The sequence below is a fragment of the Talaromyces amestolkiae genome (assembly GCF_001896365.1).
Source record: "Talaromyces amestolkiae strain CIB chromosome Unknown scaffold3.1, whole genome shotgun sequence".
Taxonomy (NCBI): domain Eukaryota; kingdom Fungi; phylum Ascomycota; class Eurotiomycetes; order Eurotiales; family Trichocomaceae; genus Talaromyces; species Talaromyces amestolkiae.
The window spans coordinates 976,781-994,451 of record NW_024468039.1 but is presented as its reverse complement, the minus strand read 5'-3'; the positions used below and the strand labels follow the sequence as shown (position 1 = coordinate 994,451).

Sequence of the window (17,671 nt, the reverse complement as noted above, 5' to 3'; positions counted from 1 at the left end):
GAAGTCTGATGAATTGGCTTCGCTGAGTAAGAAGTAAATGGACGGAAGAAAAGAAGAAAGAGAATGCCCAAGCTGTGGTTGTTGATGGAGATGTTGGTGCTAGCTTCCTAGGAATCCACTAGCAGTAGTCAGCACTCAGCTTGACGGTCGATTAGTCGCATTAATAATCTTGCTAATATTTTATTTATAATTGAAGTCCAAGAGTGAGAATGAAGTTGAGAAATGGATACTTACTTACTCTAACAGAACGTTGTGTGCCTTGAAAGCGGGGAGGTCCAACTTCGTGCAACGTCGGGCTATTTGCAGCTCATCCCACGATGCCAATCAATGAAACAGAGCAGAACTGAGTTGAGTAGTAGGAAAAGCAGAAGGAGTCTGCTGATAAATACGAGTACTAAACAGTCTAAACTTCGAGTGGTCAGTGGGAAGCCTGAGGCCCAACGGCTCAGCCGCGTCGTAATTTTATTTGGCCTATTTTTACAGTCGATCGTCCATGAGGCTGAGTTCGTTATTGGGACCTACCAGCCAGACACCCGTTGTACTCGTCATGAAGAGCATTTGTTTGGACATGTAACACATATTGTATATACTGTTCGTCTTGTGGTGTGTATTTAATGGGGTGAGGGACTGGATCAGGTACATATCTATGAACACTCTAACATGATTGGCCGATGCGTATCATCTCACTCTACCAGTCTATCACAGCCTTACCGTAATTACGATATGACATTCCTATGAGAGCTGGAAAAGATGTAATAGAAGATACCTAATATTCTGTTCTATTGGCGAGAACTTCATGCTATTCTGATCCCAGCGTGTATTCAGTGTATTCAAACGGACGAACGAAATATGCTATGTACACACCGTTTGGTTTTTCAACATAGCACATAACCAACACTCTATTCTATTCTGTCATGTCATGGGATAATAATAGAATAACCTCTACTAGCACTTAAATATGTAGAGTGCTATTTGATAATATCAATCAATCGAAGGTGAATATCTGATGGTGGAGCTTCTATTTTTAGCACGTTTCAAAAGGGTTGGCTGTCGAGCGCTCTGATTGGTCAACGCAGTTGCTTCTATCGATCCTCCCCAGAATTATGTTCCTTTAATTTCATCTTCGTGGTGAATTCAATTCTAGTGCGAGTAGGATGTGGCAATGATATGTGACAGGTGTACTACGTACAGAGTAGTACTATCACTCAGTGTTATTCTTCCTAGCAACCCAAAACGAAGGCCGATACAGATTCTGCAACATGCTCTCCGGATCCTGGATATACCCGCAATATGGCCTTTCTTCGGGGTGCTGTTGTGCCTCAATCGTGAATCCCATACGTCGAACGAGATGAAAAACTTCTTCCTCTGATAGTTCCACATTTCCCGGTTCTCCAATTCCATCATGATGGCCTGAAAGAGTCAATGCGTTCTCTTCGTTCATTGCATCTTCAGTCCCATTCTGATCGGCAGCCGTAGTCCGTCGTTTTTCATTCTCAAAATGCCAGAGCAAAGGTCCAACATTAATCCATAATCCGCCAGGCTTGAGGCAGTTCTTGATTGTCTCAATGTATCGAATCAAGTTCGGACTTGTGTCGATAAAGAACACCGTTGCAACAGCATCGAATGCATGTCGTTGCGATTCCCCGCTATAAAGTGGAATGAAGTCCGCGGCCGACATGCTCATACTCCCAAACGAGGTAGAGCCATCCTCATTCTGGGCTTGAGCCATCGACGAGGCAGGATGGACATCCGGAATCATGATTTTCTGTAGCTGCTGTTTTCGCGATATGATGTTCGAGAAATGCAGCGCAAATGGGTAGAGAGCATGCTGTTTCGCACCGCGGCTGTGATTGAGGACCCAACTACTAGCCAGTAATTGATGATATGAAATCTCATTACCCTCAGCCGCATACCCAGCAGCACAGATATCAAACACCAGCCGTCCAAGGCCAGCACCTGGGACAAGCACGCGATAATCAGATCGAGGCCGTGAAGAAGAGTCTCCACCAAATGACTGATTCAACACAGCAAGAACGGGGTCATAACAAACCTCCCTCTCGCGTCTACCTTCTTCACTCCAGTCGCGATAAAACTGACGAATAGTCGAATGCGCTTTTCCGACATCTGTGCTGTTAGCTGTGCCATGCCAACTACTTTGCTGAGAGTCATGATTTGGGTCTAGGTCTGGGTCTGGCGATAGACCGAATGATTGCAGACCTGTGGCGAGGATTTCATCTGCTATGTCGGCATTGGCGTCGATGGCGTCGTCGACCTGGTTGAATGTGTCGAGGAGAGAAAAGGGGGGCTCCGAGAGCAGTTGCCAGTGTGCTGAGGGGAGGGCGTAGAATGATTGGCGTCTGTGGTGGGTTGTGTTGAGATGGGCTGTTCGTCGGTAGAGTCTGTCACCATAATTAATACATGAAATGACTTTCTTATTAGTTGAAAAATTACCTGAAAGAATCAAAAGCAGCGAAGAGAACCCGTCTCTCTTCCTCGTCCGCGAATGGGTCAAAGTCTCCCTGCCAGCTTTGGGCGTCCTCGGGCTGAGGGGCCTCTGGTTGTTCGAGATCAGCCATGCGGCAGTGTCAATCGCAAAAGTGATTTATTTAGTGATTATTCTCGAATCTATCATGCATCATGAATTATTTGGAAGGATGCATAAATCATGTCGAGATATTGTGATGGTGGCATGGTGCGATAGAGCGATAAGAGTGGGATGAAAAGTAAATTACATGAACGGCTGATAGAATACGCAATTACAGTACAATACGAGACGCTATCCTCTACCTGGATTAGCCGGTCATTTTAGTGGGGAATAGCTTCAACTTCATCACCTTTCATATAAAAGTCAACACTCAACACAAGCTAGAGACAGCTTTTAATCAACGAACCTCGTCAATCATAACCAAGTGAATTGAATCGGGCAGCTAGGCAGCTTCGACATAGCTTCCATTGACAATCACAACCAAGAAACACCCACATCCTCCATCTACATAATATACACCTACACAAAATGACGACAACATTATCAACCCAACCTCCTCCCCTATCAGATCCAGCCGATCCATCCATAAAACCAATTGAGTTATCTTTCCCACTCCCCAAAACACCACATACAACCGTACACATTCACCTCACCCCCATGAAAACATCAACAATGGTCTTTCTCTCCACCACAACCCCCGGCGACAGCGGCTCAACCATGAAACCAATGGGCAGTTTTGTGTATGCCATGCCAGACGTAAGTCTTTCTTGAACAGATCCCGGATACCTCAACTCATCATCCGATTTATACTAACATCCACAAGCGCACAAACCCGAAATCGACAATATCAACAATCCTCTGCAACTCAGCCGGCAGCATTGAATACGCGACGCGAACAGCCAAGGTACTCGCTCGTAGGACAGCACTCCCTGTATATGTGGGGTGCAACGTTGATCCTGTTTCTACGGGGACGACAGTGGAGGAAGAGATGGAGGGGTTTAAGAAGATTATTGATGCGGTTATGGCGAGGTGGGAGGAGAGTCGATGATTTTGCTTTTGATGCTGGGGAGGGTGTTGGGAAGGATGGGCGTTTCTTTCTTCTTCTTTTGGACGAGCTTCGAGGTGAATTTGTGTATCTGGTTACATCTTTATGACCCTGCTAAATAGATTTGCTTCGAGTCAACAAGGCAGAAACTGTTCCAGGGTTGGTATTTCGTCGTTGCCGAGTCTATCCCGACGTCTTGCCATCTTCTTCGTCTTTGCAATTCCCACTTCTATCGTTTCATTCATATTTTGAGGATTTGCAAGCTGATGCTTCTTATCTACAAGCCCCGCTCGCATATCAAGATGCAAGACGGCGAAAATTTCAACCAGCCACAAACAGTGATACGTTGACACACTGCAACTAACAGAATACGCCTTTTCGCTCATGACACAAGGAATTATTCAAACATTGATATTTGGAGGCATAACCCGACATCGCAGAATGATGACACAGTGAGCAGCTCATAGACAGATAAAGGTCTGAGGCTAGATGCGGCATCAACGCCGATTGTTGAACATGAGAGCTTGTGATAGGCTGGCTGGTGATAATCTTCCAATTCAATTACAGAATTTCACAAATATAAAAAATATATGCCCCGGGCAACACCGGCGACATGATCTGTTTGGGACATATTGTTCAGTTATATGACTAGGTTAGCGAAAGGTACAATGATTGCCTTCTCTTTGTCACCAATGAGAGAAACCGTCCAATCTTTTTGCACAAAGGACAACAAACAAGAGTCCCCTTCCAACGCGCCCAAAATAAAATTTCCTCCTTATTCTCAAACTCGCGCCGCTCTTCTCTCTGTTAATCTTCTCCCTCTTCTCAAATTGCATATCAAATCCAAAACCTACAAAAAAGCTCGAAGCACGATGAGTTCGATATTGAAAAGTCTGGGAGTTCGCTTCAGTCGGTCTTTGAGACTACCGTCTCCCTCGACTACGAACAAATCAGACGCGACTTTCTTCAGTCCCGTCTGGCAAAGCGCGCTTCTCAAGGAAGACATCATCCACGATTGGAAGCAAAGGAGAGTGGGGAACAAGGAAGGTCTTGGTTTGATCGAGCGCCTGGATCGCATTGAAAGCATTCTTGACCAGCTAGCGAGAGACTTAAAGATGCAAAAGACTGTCAACGATCAGCTTGCAAAGGAACGCAAAGCTGAAAACGAGTCTCAGTCTCTCTACCTTACCGCTCACTCCGGGATTTTCAGCAGGCGTAGAGAAAATGTGATCCATGGAGGAGACATTCTCGGTGATCTTGAAGTCCTCGAGTGGGCAAAGGATAAGCTTCCGTGGCGGTACGATGGTGGACGCGAAGGATTTGAGTCCAAGTACTGTATTTCGATGCAATACAAAGATCAAATCTTGGTTGCCCCGGAGCCCATCATCAAAGCTTTCAACATACTCGGTGATATGACGACTCATATTGGTTGGTGCACTTCATCTTTGGAAGGAATGGCATATGCAAGCTGTCGGATCATCATTGACAAGTGGCTTGAGCACATCAACACAGCTGGAAGAGAGTATCTCGAGGATGTAATCAAGCGCGAATTTGAAATTCTTGATAGAATCAAGAATGGTAAAAATAAGACTTGAGGAGGTTTTGGCTGATGGATTACCTAAATCTGTTGCTCAGTATGTTGGCGGCTTCGGAGGATGGATGGCAGCTCTCGATATTGTTTGTGGTCTGGAAGAAGGCTGTAAAGGAAGGATAGGCATCTGTTGTTGAGCTGCAGTTGTATTTATGTTGCTGGACACGTCTTCATGTAATTGCTCCGTTGTATGACCGTGTTCAATTCAACAAGGTAGAAAGTGCGCCATATGACAACTTCATTTTGCTGGTGGTAGCTTTATTTTATGAATGCGGTTAATTTCGTCTACGGGTCAAAGATGATTCAACCATGTGAGCCTAAGGTGCTCCTCCGATACTTCCAGGTTATCAATGCTATTGCCTACAAATAATCAAAGGTCCTTTCAGAGCATACGTTTGTTGATACCGTGATATACACTCATCAACAATGACAACTACTTAACATGCACATTCTTTGGCTTTGTGTCAAAGAGAGGGAAAATCCGTCTGATATCGCTACCAACAAACAACATGCCCCTTTCTATAAGCTATTTCAAAATATTAAAAGCTAGCTTCTGTTATCAATTTTCAGAGAACTTCTAGGTTCCAAAATTTCCAGCAAACAGCAACTCTTCAATTCGTGGTTTTTGACAACGCAGCCCGCCCGAACACATTATTGTGAGATCTCGTACAACTGACAAGAAACGATGATTTGGCTACTGAGGGCATTGGGAGGCCGCCCCAAGAAACCTTTGAAATCAGTTACTGTAAGTCCATGCTTATATTTGACAGCCCCCCAGGTGTCGTTACTGGATGAGACATTTGTATTGGAGGGCCATCAGCAATTTGATATAGCCGCTCACCCACAAAAGGAAGCATGCGCGTACTAACCTGGGGTATAATTGATAGTACGATGCCATTCTCTTCAAACGATTCACGACTACGAGCGCGACACGTCCCCATTCCGCCCTGATAAACTATGTCTGGCAAAACGTATTTGCAAAAGATGACATGTTTGTCGACTCGGAGGCTATGAGAGTTGGCAACCGCGAAGGCCTTGGCTTGATGGAGCAAATGGCCAAAATTAGCAGCGATTTGAGAGCCCAAAAGAAGATTAACAAGGAACAAAAATTGACCAACGAGCGACTAGACATGGTCAACGGACAACAAAAACTGACCAATGAGGAACAAAAACTGGTCAACGAACAACAAAAATTGACCAACGAGGAACAAAAACTGAGATGGTGCATGGTGGTTTACACAGAAATCGAGCAGAAGGCTCATCCTCAAACAGAGGAGGCGATTTTAGCTCGCAGAGAAAGAAATCAGATCATTCATGGAGGAAACATCATTGACCATCTTGAGTATATTGGATTCGGGAAGAACAAAATCCCCCCCGGGCGACATGATTCCGTACGAAAAGCATTCGAAATTTGGTACGAGGTACCGTTTCGATATAAAGAACGGATCGACCATGCCCCGGAGCTCGTCGTTAGGACCTTCAACCGTCTCGCCGACACGAAATCTCTACGGGTATGGTCAAATGCTCCAACTGTCCACGAAGTACAGAAGATTTGCCGTGGTATTATCAGCCGGTGGCTTGAATGGGTTGATGCAGGTGAAGGCGAATATCCCGATGCCTATATTAGGCGCGAGTTTGAGAAGCTTGAGAGTCTCAAGTCAGGCTAGGGTGAGACAAGGTTTTTGTTCGGTTGCAATCTTGGAGATATTTAATCTCCACAATCATGTTTATTCGTGTGACATTCAGTGATGCTGAGAAGGGACATATCTATCGGCGTCATTTCCGAGTTTGATTTCTTTACTTTCTTCTCTATTCTATCTGGACATCGTCCTTATCAGTCTGCCTGTATCTTTACAGTATCTGGAGTAAGGCCAGAGACTTAGGGTTGTTAGGGTTATTTTTTCAATTTGGCACTATTTTTAGATGCTTCCATCATTTTGTAGTAACTTCCCTAAATAACCTTCTTTTCATAAGTAGCATAGTATCCTCATTCATCTTGTAGTGCGATGCTCAAAGTCAGGTCGACAACCGATCAGCCACAATCGCACATCTCAGCGCCAAATCCCACGCTAAGACGTCAATGGCTCAACCATCTACATGCGAGCAAGACTAAATAGTATGGAGATATGGAAATTAGGGCTTGGAGGGGTCAAAGGGTATACGTAAGCTCCCCCAATTTAATCTACATGACGCCTCTCGCGTCGCGACCAATTTGGATCAAGCCGGGAAGTAGACAGCGCTAAAAGCCATGATCAGCCAGCTAAGCCTTGCTAGTGCTGCAGCAAAGCATCATCGCGCGATAGAGCTGTGGCCACTCGGATGGCTCGATTGACATTTCTGTGTCTTGATACAGGCACGTGTGGGATACAAGCTTTTCTATTCCTGGTTGGAGGGGCTACACCATGTTTGAGCTCTCCGGTCTAGACAGCGACGTATCTTTATCGATGTTACCCCGCTACGGGGCTGGCTGGCTGATGAGCAGGGGAAGTGAGGATGAGTGAGATTATAAAAGGTCTGTCGTAGATCTGAAGAACTGCATTCATAAATCTTTAGCCATAGACACTAAAACAATTCGTTTCTTCAAAATGACTGGAGGCATCCCTCACTACGGCGTCTGGGTCGGTCAACCCACCCGCTACACAGCCCAAACCCTAGAACAAGACCCCAAATCGCCTCATATCTATCTCTACTTCACCGACTCCTCTGACACTTCCTCAAGCAGCAAGGAGATCGAAGCCGCCATCAACGTTCGCTCCACCGACAAGGACTCCAGACTCGTTTACTGGCTGACGCGCAACTTCTCAAACGCCATCACCCAGCAGCTGGACAGCTTGAGCCAAAGCTTTCATCTGCTGAGCGACTACGCTCACGTCTCGAATCGTACTCGCAACAACACTCGTCACGGCCACAGCCACAATAACAGCCATCACCACGATAGCAGACACAACAACGATGCCGCGACAAACCTGCAGGGATTGGACTTCATCCGCACCCAGGGTCTCGTAGATATCAAATCCGGCTCCGTGCTACCGACTGAAGCAGCTGGTCCCAACAACGACATTCTAGACGAGCTCGAGCCCGTTTTAACAGATGCCATCAACCAAAAGGCCACCATCTACATCTTCGGCTCTTCCTATGGCACGGGCATTCATGACGTTCACATGAACCAGGGAAGTCAGCCGTCCTATGAGAACGGAATCTATGAGGATGGAGCATTGCTGTTCAAGTTTGCGGATGGGCATTGGGAGGCGGTGTTTTTGGCATTTGCATCCCAAAGAATTCCGACGGATGATAAGGGCGAGTACGAGAGTAATAGTCAGTCGTTGGCTGCTATTCTTGGGCAGGCTGATAGCAGTGATCAGTAATACCTCAGACGAAGATGGTTGTGAAAGAATGGTCATTGGTCATTAGTAATTAAATTAGGTATAAATGGTTATCATGATAATGATCTGTAATGCAATGCACATGTCGTTATGATCGCCTGGCCCCGAAATGCAAATGGGTATCCTTATGCAAGTAAAATGCAAGAGACTTCCCTCTATCAGTAGACGATGGATGTCTTCAACTTTTGTTCCTCCTCCTCCCTCTCATCGACTGTGATAAAACAGTCGATTTCATTCAAACAGAATCAACACTCGCATGCACCCTCTTCTCCACATCCACCTCAACCCCCTGTTGCTGTCCCTCCAGCGCTTCCGCCGCCCAAACCCTCAACTCCTCTTCCCTCAGCGCCTGCAAATGCTGCTGCAACTTACTTCCTCTCCTAATACTCTCTCCAAAATAGATAAACGCAAACGGGATAACTGAAACCCCCAAGCTAGCAAACGCGATGATACTACATCCCCAATCGATCCCGACAGCAGAGAACATGGGCTGCGCAGCAAGCGGTAACACAGCACCAAAAATACTCCGGCAGCAACTAGACGCTGACTGCGCGCTTGCGGCGAATTGTTGGTATGCGTCGGACAAATAATTCAGCATGGCCATGAAAATCAATTCATATGCTAGGCCGAATATGACGCCAGAAGACATGGGTACGGCCCAATGAATGTCCGGAGATGCAGTCCAGCCGAGCCAGAAGAGAGAAACGACGTAGAGCGGACCGCCGACGCAGGCCAGTGGCAAGCGGCGATAGTCTTCGTTTTGAGCCCAAGAGGCGCCGCGCGCTTTGGCGCGGGCGAGGAAGCCGTCATACCAGATGAAGATTCCGCAGGCGAGAAAGCAGCCGAGTGCGACTGTTGAACGCTGTTAGCTTCTGCTTTAAAGCTTGTCGATGAGGATGGACTTACTTGGTAGGTAGGTTAGACCTGCGATGCCGGTGCTCATGCCATAGATTCCTGGTTTGAAAGTCAGTACTTGCAGTCATCAGATAAATTTCAGATTACAGAACTTACCCTCAAAAATCAACGGATATGCCTGGAAATACAAATAGAAAATCGCATATGCCAAAGCACAATACAAACAAGTCAAAGACACCATCAACTCCTGCGCAATCATCCGAATGGGTCTCGTCAATGTGACGGTCAACACAGCCCGGAGATCATGAGGCGTGAGATCCATCGGCGCAACGATGCTCTTATTTCCTGTTTCTTTGCGCAGTTTGCGAGCACGACGCTTGAGTAAGACTGGGCCATAGGTTTCTGGATAGAAAATGACGAGTGGGAACGAGGCGCCGGCGATGATCAGAGCGAGCCAGAAGGACCAGCGCCAGCTAACGGTTGAGATGAAACCTGACATGAAAGGTGAGATGATTGGGCCGACGGCGGTGCACTACGAACGTTAGCAAGGAAGTTCTTCTTGAAATGTAAATAAACCAGAGGGGGAAAAAAACATACAGACATGTACCAAGCCATCGTCCTCCCTCTCACAGTCGGGTTATCAAAGACATCCGAGAACGTGCCCGTGATAATCGCAATTGGCGCACTTGCGGCCATACCATTCAACAGTCTGAATACCAACAAGGCATTAAACGTAGGTGCCAAGGCGCATGCCATGACGAAGATATTAAACAGCCCATAACCAATAAGCAAGGGTGTTCGACGGCCGTATTGTTCAGACAAAGGCCCGTACAGGAGCGGACCAAGGACGTAGCCAACCAGAAACAACGAAATGGGAAGGACGAGCTTTGTTTTGTCGGTGACGTTGAAATCGGCAGCGATGTATTTGGTGGCTCCGCTGGGGATGGAAGAGCCGATTGTGCTGTTGAGGACTTGCATCATGCCGGAGATGACGACGAAGATTTTCTTGCCCTGCAGAAGTCAGTCAATCAGCGCTATTGTTGCATAGCATGGAGGAAAGAAAGTGGAGTTACATACATTGCTCCAGTTATGTGGATTCTCAGGATCATCAGGTCCGAACGATACAATGGTTTTGGACGCCAAACGACGGAATCGATATGATGACGGATTGGCATATCGTTGCTGTACTGCATTGTTCTCTTCATGGTGTTCACATTCATCCGCAGTAGAGCCTTGGAGTGTTGTTGTCTCCGACCCAGAATGGGAAGCAATGATCTCCAGCTCCGGTAACATTGATGTCCTCGTTACCGTTTGTGAGAGCTCCGAGAGCTGTGGCTCGTCGGCATGTATGTGATCGTTTGAAGCCATATTAAGAAAGTAGAAACAAGAAAAACAAACTAATATTCTTCTATTGAAGATAATGTGTATGTGTACACCATTCAATTTGAATGTTCAATGTGCATTTATATCCTTAGATACCCCTTAATCCTTCGTATTGCCTGTTCCAAACTTTTTCATAGCTGACACTGGCCACTCTATATATACCTAACATCATCGATGCGTGCCCAAAGCAAGCGTCAAAAATCGCAGCTAGAAATTTCCATGTGGGCCTCTTCGTAGACCCAGATGTGGAAGTTCCCGCAATTTTCTTCGCAAACAGGATCACACTTACTATATCAAGTATAGCAAAGGCAAAAAAATATATATTGAAAGCGTCCCCGAGGTCCGCCCTGTGCCAGTCTTTTTACTTCTGACAGCGTAAACTCATAGAGACCAGATGGGTCCAGACTCTAGACTCTCCAAGCTCGGAATGATCTGCGATGTTTTTTGATGATTTTTGCCCGTAAACGGCAAATCGGAGTTCGTTGCGAGGTTAACAATCCAACAAATTTTTCGGCTGTCCTTGGTCTGGCTCAACTTTACCCCGGCTAAGACGGCCGCTTCGCAATATGAGTTCATTATTTCATCGAATTCGATGACTCGATGATGCATTTGTGGGATTGAGAACTTAAAGGAGAGTGGGTTTGTGAGTCACGGAAATTGACTTCCTCGCTTTGTCGCGGTACAAAATTTTCAACGTGGATTATTGCCGCCACCACAGTGGAGTGCGACGTTTGCCGTTGCCTTCAATGTCTTGTACCTGGACCGCTAGAAAAGCATGTACACAGTATATGAAGTTTTCACGAAGTATAGAAAGACATACATTGACTGAATTTGGTAATTGAATCGACATGCTTTCCCCGCGCTGCCTCGCAGAATCATTCAATGAACAACCAATCAAGCCTCATTCATGCTTGGCAACTAATGCAAACTGATCAAGTAGCAGCATGCGATGCCACGTCGTACATCCATAATCACCACTTCGTCGACTGATATGAGTTATAATGCAACACTGGCCTCGGATTCCATCATTTGACTCGATTCAGTCGGAGTATACAAAACATCGCAGCGAAGTCCGATCGATTTTTTCTCTAGACGGGGACGCTTTACCGCATCTGGGTTGGCGGCGGAACTCTTCGCCGGTTCCGTGCTGCCAAGACTCGTCTCATTGGTTTGTCTAAAACTAAATATGATTGGCTGTTTAAGGTAGTTTATTAGGGTATCAAAGTCCAAGCCCTAGTTACGTGAATATGAAGACTGTTCAACTGAATACAATATTTAATTGCACCAAAAAAGTGATATATACAATAGCGAATACGATTGACACAAGCGGTGTGTAAACTTGTAAATATACATCAGAAATCAAAGTCTTTCAACCTACATTCTGGAAGACTAAGCGCAGTAAGGGTTGTCAGTACCATGGCAGCTCAATCCAGAAGAGCATACAGCCCGGATGACCCATTCACTGTTAATGCACTGCTCAAGAGATGTACCATCTGGCGTGCATTGCCATGCATTATCAGAGCACGGCGCACTCGTAGTGCTGGTAGGAGTAGCGGTCGTGGTCACCAATGTGGTGGTAGGAGTAGTGGTAGTTCCCGTAGGGGAAGTAGTTGAAGTGGCAGTGGTAGAAGTCGTAGTGCCGGTAGGAGTAGTGCTCACGAACCCCTGAGAGCCGCCTGTACCATCGTAGTCGAACTGGTAGATCAACTCATCGACAATCTCCCATGTAATCTCGATATGACCGGCATCGCATGCCTCAGAAGACAACTGCTCAGCAACAGTGTAGCTAAAATCCAGTCCGGGAGCACCACCAGGTGCCCATGTAGTCGATGTAGACGATCCCGTAGCACAACGTTCGCATCCATCACCGATAAAGAGTGGCAGATCAGATGGGACACCGTTCACAGAGACAATAACCCGTTTACCGCAGTATGTCCCCATATCTTCGATAAGTTGAGTGTGGTTCATGGCAACCAAGTAGTCCGAGTTGACGTTCTCTAAGGTCCAGACTTGAGTTAAGCTGCACTCGACCTGGCCCAAGTTGGCGTTTGAGAAGTCGGTGTAGCATTGATTGGCGTTGGCGATGTCGTAATAGTATGTTCCGAATCCGCTGCCGCTGTAGATTTCGTCTTGGGCGAGCGCGGAGGTAAAGAGCAGACCAGCTGCGGCGAGAATTTGGTTCTTCATTTTAAAGATCGGTTAATATACGTATATATGTATATGTGGATATAATGAATGATAGATTCTTCGAAGGATCGACGTCTGGATAAATAAATGTGTAGACAATTGAAGGAATGTGTATAGAAAAGGAACGACAGTTCTCGTCAAGAGACAGCGGCGATGCGAAATTCGACTGAGTCACGACCGAATAGACTCACCAAAAGAATCGAAGGGAACAAGTCATATCTTATATCTATTTCAGAGACCAGCCCAGATCCAGTGCAGGATCCACGTCACCTGCTTGCTCAGTTCATCCGTTCTTCGCGTATGGTCAGATGGATCCATTGCTGACTAGCTGTTTGTAACTTCAAGGACGTAGTCAAGTGCAAGAGCCCAAATGCGACATGACTTTTCCTGTCATAATAATTGGCTAGTTACCGCTAAAAAGTGCCATGCTTACCAAAAGTGTACGTATGGTTGCTTGTTTCAACTGTGTTTCGCTAACAAATTTAGACTACGCCGTACGTACTGACGCAGGAACATAAAGCTAAACATAGGCACATAACCAATCAGAACTCCAATTACGGAAAATAAAATAGATTGTTCCTAGCACTAAAATATGACCGTGATGACCACTCAGCTTGTTCGTGCACTTTAGCCGATATTCAAGTTTTGGCCATTGACGAATGGCAGCCCGTTGTTTCGGTACGTTGCGTAAACTGGATTCGCAAGCCCTAAGTCAACATCAGATGGCGAAACAATCAATATCTTTTGTTGATTCAAGACTTCAAAGTCATCCGTACAACGATTTTTGGAAGAACATTACTCCCTTCGTTGACTGAATAAATTTACGTACCTGCATGATACTATCCAACGATCGGTGTTTCCGTACCCATTGTGGCGGCCCCCATGTAACATTATCCATGTCGTAGTAAAAGTAACCCATGTCAACTACCATAGGGGAAAAAGTTGCACGTGGAGGGAATTACTCTTCCAAAGCCATATCCATCCTTGATTTAAAGCGCGTTGCTTTCTGTTCAAAAGCCAAGGCCAAGATGACTGCGTCCACTCTCCAAGAACAGAATATGCTCTCGAAATTGGGCGCCATGAAAGGAACTCTGTGGCTTGAATACGAGATATTTATTACCGTGGTCCCTTCAAATTAAATATTATAGCAGTTCACACGTTGTCGGATATCTAATTAATGTGCAGAGTAAGATACCTGTAACTCTAACATACAACTCAAGCCAAATCTCTTGCCCACTCATGTTACATGCGATGTAAAAAGCAGTTTCATTCACCAAACTACACTACAAATTACTTGAGAACCCCAGATAGTAAGTCAGACCTCGGCATGCCGCTACTCAAAGTTCTTTGCTTATAGTCTCTCCAGAACTGTAAGTATCAATGGTGGAACCATGGAAATAGTTCTAGACTACTACATGCCAATGCAATGCGTGCTATAAAATACGATAGTTAATCCAAATTGTTAGAGACATCTTAGGCCAGTAAAATGGTTTCTGTGAGCAGAATATCGCGCGACGACTTTCCAATCGACACCGTGTACAACCCAGGAATGAATCTCCAATCTTTTGACTTCTCGTCCCAAATCTGAAGGTCTTCCTTCGCAAGAGAAAAGCTAAGCTCTACCTCTGCATTTGGCTCAAGGCTTTCTGTCTTTCGGAATCCTTTCAGAACTTTGGGAGGCTCATTGGCCCGTGCAGGGAACGTCACGTATAATTGCGCGACCTCTTTTCCAAATACCTCTCCTACATTCTGGACTTTGAAAGTGGCATTTAGCGAGAGATTGGCTTTCTTAGCATGAGCTACGTTGAGCCTCAAATCAGAAAATTCAAAGTCTGTATACGACAGGCCATGGCCGAAAGGAAACAGAGGCTCGATCTCATGCTCATCAAACCACCTGTAACCCACAAGCAGCCCCTCTGAGTATGTAGCTTTCAAGTCCACGCCTGGGAAACGCTCTTCCGGTGACGTTGGAACGTCAGCATACTGTCGCGGAAACGTGACAGGCAACTTCCCCGAAAAGTTCACATCACCGTATAATAGTGCGGCCATCGCAGAGCCAACTTGTTGTCCAGGATAAAAAGCCTCGATAACAGCATCGACCTCGTTCAGCCAAGGCATCAATATCGCACTGTTCGTGTTTAATACTACAATAGTCTTTTTGCTATGCGCTGCAATCAGAGAGATGACGTCGTCTTGATCTCCTGGAAGCTCAAGGAATAGCTTGCTATCAAGCCCCTCGGTATGTTCATCATTGACGAAGATAATGCTTACGTCTGCTTTTTCAGCTACTGTGATAGCTCCTGAATACCGATTAGAATCAGCGACATTGACGCCTAGACTAACACCATAAATACCAGGGTCGACTGATGTCGCCATGGAATAATCGAGACGAATACTGACGGGTGTGTCTGCATACAAATTGGCGATTCCTTGAACGACCATGCCGAAGTTGCTACCGTTGAGATTGGCGACGACATCGTCGTTCAAATAGAGAATTGCGCCTCCATTGCCATAAATGGAGAAATGATAGAGTCCAGTGGTGTTGGGATAGAATGTTCCCTCGTAACGCGCAGAGAAAACCCCAGGCCACACTGCACCTAAGTCTGAAGGGTAGGTGGAACCCGTGATATTTTCGACGTGAAGGGTTCTGTTGATCGGACCGGAGAAGTCGCGCGTTGTCCAGTAGCTGACATTGAGTCCGGCAGCACCAAACATCTCCGAGGGAATTGTTGGGAATATACCAGTTCCAGGGTACGCTTCCGAGTACGAGGTTGATATGTTCTCCTGCTGTCCACGATTCTTGATATACTCCACGGAAGACTGCACGACCATAGTTGTATCAAGCACAAAGCCACCGTGCAGTTCAGTGACTTGGCTCTGATTGGTAGCATCCGCTCCAAACACAGCAACCGACTTATACTTGCTACCGGTCAATGGAAGAGTCTCATTATCATTCTTCAAAAGAACTGCCCCTTCTTCCACCAACTTCTGAGCAAGATCCAGATGCGCCGATGTCCTAGCAACGCTATTTTCGTCGCCGAGAACAGGCCTATCGATCACACCACTTTCGAACATGGGACGCCAAAGTCGTGCTACCATATCTTCGATTCGAGAAAACGGAACAGAACCATTGTCCACGGCTTCGACCAACAAATCTCCAAAGAAGTCAGGAAGTCCATAGTAGTCCACCCATGAACCMCCCGGTTGACTGTTATCGAGTCCCGCCAATGCCGCCGAAACGGTCGTGCGTTGAGCAAAATAGTAGTCCGTAACAACAAACCCCGAAAACCCCCAGTCATCTTTGAGCCGTTCGTATAGCCAAGGGTTCTCGCAAGAATGAATGCCATTCAACTTATTGTACGAGCACATGACCGAACCCGCATTACCTTCCTGGACAGCAGCCTTGAAGGCCGGAAGATAGACTTCATGAAGCGTACGTTCATCAACAATGGCATCAATGGCGTCAAATTCCGGCGCAAGACCAAATCGATTAGTTTCCTGATTATAAGCAGCAAAGTGCTTGGGGCATGCAACCATTTGCTGTGACTGAATACCCTGAACAACAGCCACCGTCATACGGCTGGTTAGATAGGGGTCTTCGGACATTGACTCTGCAGCCCGACCCCAAAGCGGACTGCGGACGATGTTGATTGTGGGCGCGAAAATGACATTGCGGCCTTTGGAGCGGTGTTCTTGGGCTAGAGCTTCGCCAAATTCTTTGTTGAGGTCTTCGTCCCAGGTTGCGGTTATGAGGACTGGAGCTGGAAATGTTGTGACGTTGTTGAGGTTGTTGCCCACGCCTTCTGGGCCGTCGCCCATGCATATGGACGGAATACCCAGTGTGTCATTTCCGGACACATATCCGATACACCCGTCGGTTTCAAGCTTTGAGGCTGTTAGTCAATTGTCCGAATGAAATGGTACTATACGCACCGCAGTGTTTCCTTGGGTCATGTTGAGCTTTTGCGAGTCATTGAGCTGAGACAAGAACGACTGCAGCCGTATCTCCGTCGGCAACGAAGTATCAAGCCATGTATACGATACGTTTGTAGCATTTGTTCCTATCCCTACAAAAAGTAGGGAAAGAATCAAGGAATTTAGTAAGCCCATGGTTGGTTATCAACGACGATTTTGCTCTACTTGACATTGTGTGATAGTTCTGGGAGGTTTCTGACCGAATTGTGCGATTTATACGTATGGACTTTGATGATCATCGTCGGCGCCTTGTCCGACATGATTGAGGAGTTTGCTTCATCTTTGAGTAGCTTGTAAGCTAATTTCTTATCCGTGAAGATTGCTGATCTTGCCAGCAGGTCGGCGTTCAAGTATACCTGGCTTATACCGGCAACCAAAGGTGGGTAAAAGGCAACGAGAGAATCAATTGATAGCTAAGAAACTTTAAATTTGATGAGTGGACGGTGTATCTAGACAGCTATCTCTGCAATACCAGCTCATATTGTCACTAATGTCTTAGATCTAGCCACTCTTACGATGACGAGGCTTGAAAGTAAAGCAAAAACAGATGGGAATCAAGTAACCTTTGAAAGCACAAAGAACCCTCATTCTGAAGGACTTTTAAACGATAAGAAACTGTTCTAAATTTACCAAAATTCGCTCAATTAATAGCGAAATCTAGCCTTAATCCGTAGATAAAGATGTGTATTGATTTCCGTGAGACAGGCCGCAGAAGTCGCCAGCCTTCAGGAACTGTCATGGCAATGGCCAACTCTTGCTCCCTGGCA

General features: G+C 46.1%; 8 protein-coding genes across 8 annotated transcripts; 4 read left to right on the top strand and 4 right to left on the bottom strand.

Annotated features, from left to right (window-relative positions):
- Nucleotides 1-1,201: 1,201 nt before the first annotated feature.
- Nucleotides 1,202-2,576, bottom strand: BHQ10_002379 (uncharacterized protein; the record flags this gene model as incomplete). Its single annotated transcript, XM_040874518.1, has 2 exons — nucleotides 1,202-2,399; nucleotides 2,452-2,576. 2 exons carry the CDS (start codon nucleotides 2,574-2,576, stop codon nucleotides 1,202-1,204), a joined length of 1,323 nt encoding a protein of 440 aa, XP_040730884.1.
- A 581-nt stretch (nucleotides 2,577-3,157) lies between these two features.
- On the top strand, nucleotides 3,158-3,533 carry BHQ10_002378 (uncharacterized protein; the record flags this gene model as incomplete). The annotated part of the gene is made up of 2 exons (XM_040874517.1): nucleotides 3,158-3,241; nucleotides 3,309-3,533. 2 exons carry the CDS (start codon nucleotides 3,158-3,160, stop codon nucleotides 3,531-3,533), a joined length of 309 nt encoding a protein of 102 aa, XP_040730883.1.
- An 869-nt stretch (nucleotides 3,534-4,402) lies between these two features.
- Nucleotides 4,403-5,125, top strand: BHQ10_002377 (uncharacterized protein; the record flags this gene model as incomplete). The annotated part of the gene is made up of 1 exon (XM_040874516.1): nucleotides 4,403-5,125. The coding sequence occupies one exon, from the start codon at nucleotides 4,403-4,405 to the stop codon at nucleotides 5,123-5,125; it is 723 nt and encodes a 240-aa protein (XP_040730882.1).
- A 985-nt stretch (nucleotides 5,126-6,110) lies between these two features.
- Nucleotides 6,111-6,788, top strand: BHQ10_002376 (uncharacterized protein; the record flags this gene model as incomplete). The annotated part of the gene is made up of 1 exon (XM_040874515.1): nucleotides 6,111-6,788. One exon carries the CDS (start codon nucleotides 6,111-6,113, stop codon nucleotides 6,786-6,788), a length of 678 nt encoding a protein of 225 aa, XP_040730881.1.
- Nucleotides 6,789-7,706: 918 nt separating this feature from the next.
- Nucleotides 7,707-8,486, top strand: BHQ10_002375 (uncharacterized protein; the record flags this gene model as incomplete). Its single annotated transcript, XM_040874514.1, has 1 exon — nucleotides 7,707-8,486. The coding sequence occupies one exon, from the start codon at nucleotides 7,707-7,709 to the stop codon at nucleotides 8,484-8,486; it is 780 nt and encodes a 259-aa protein (XP_040730880.1).
- Nucleotides 8,487-8,739: 253 nt separating this feature from the next.
- Nucleotides 8,740-10,727, bottom strand: BHQ10_002374 (uncharacterized protein; the record flags this gene model as incomplete). Its single annotated transcript, XM_040874513.1, has 5 exons — nucleotides 8,740-9,356; nucleotides 9,411-9,458; nucleotides 9,516-9,891; nucleotides 9,957-10,370; nucleotides 10,437-10,727. 5 exons carry the CDS (start codon nucleotides 10,725-10,727, stop codon nucleotides 8,740-8,742), a joined length of 1,746 nt encoding a protein of 581 aa, XP_040730879.1.
- A 1,404-nt stretch (nucleotides 10,728-12,131) lies between these two features.
- BHQ10_002373 (uncharacterized protein) lies at nucleotides 12,132-12,929 on the bottom strand (the record flags this gene model as incomplete). Its single annotated transcript, XM_040874512.1, has 1 exon — nucleotides 12,132-12,929. The coding sequence occupies one exon, from the start codon at nucleotides 12,927-12,929 to the stop codon at nucleotides 12,132-12,134; it is 798 nt and encodes a 265-aa protein (XP_040730878.1).
- Nucleotides 12,930-14,402: 1,473 nt separating this feature from the next.
- On the bottom strand, nucleotides 14,403-16,883 carry BHQ10_002372 (uncharacterized protein; the record flags this gene model as incomplete). The annotated part of the gene is made up of 3 exons (XM_040874511.1): nucleotides 14,403-15,229; nucleotides 15,284-16,814; nucleotides 16,863-16,883. The coding sequence occupies 3 exons, from the start codon at nucleotides 16,881-16,883 to the stop codon at nucleotides 14,403-14,405; spliced, it is 2,379 nt and encodes a 792-aa protein (XP_040730877.1).
- Between the last annotated feature and the right edge of the window lie 788 nt (nucleotides 16,884-17,671).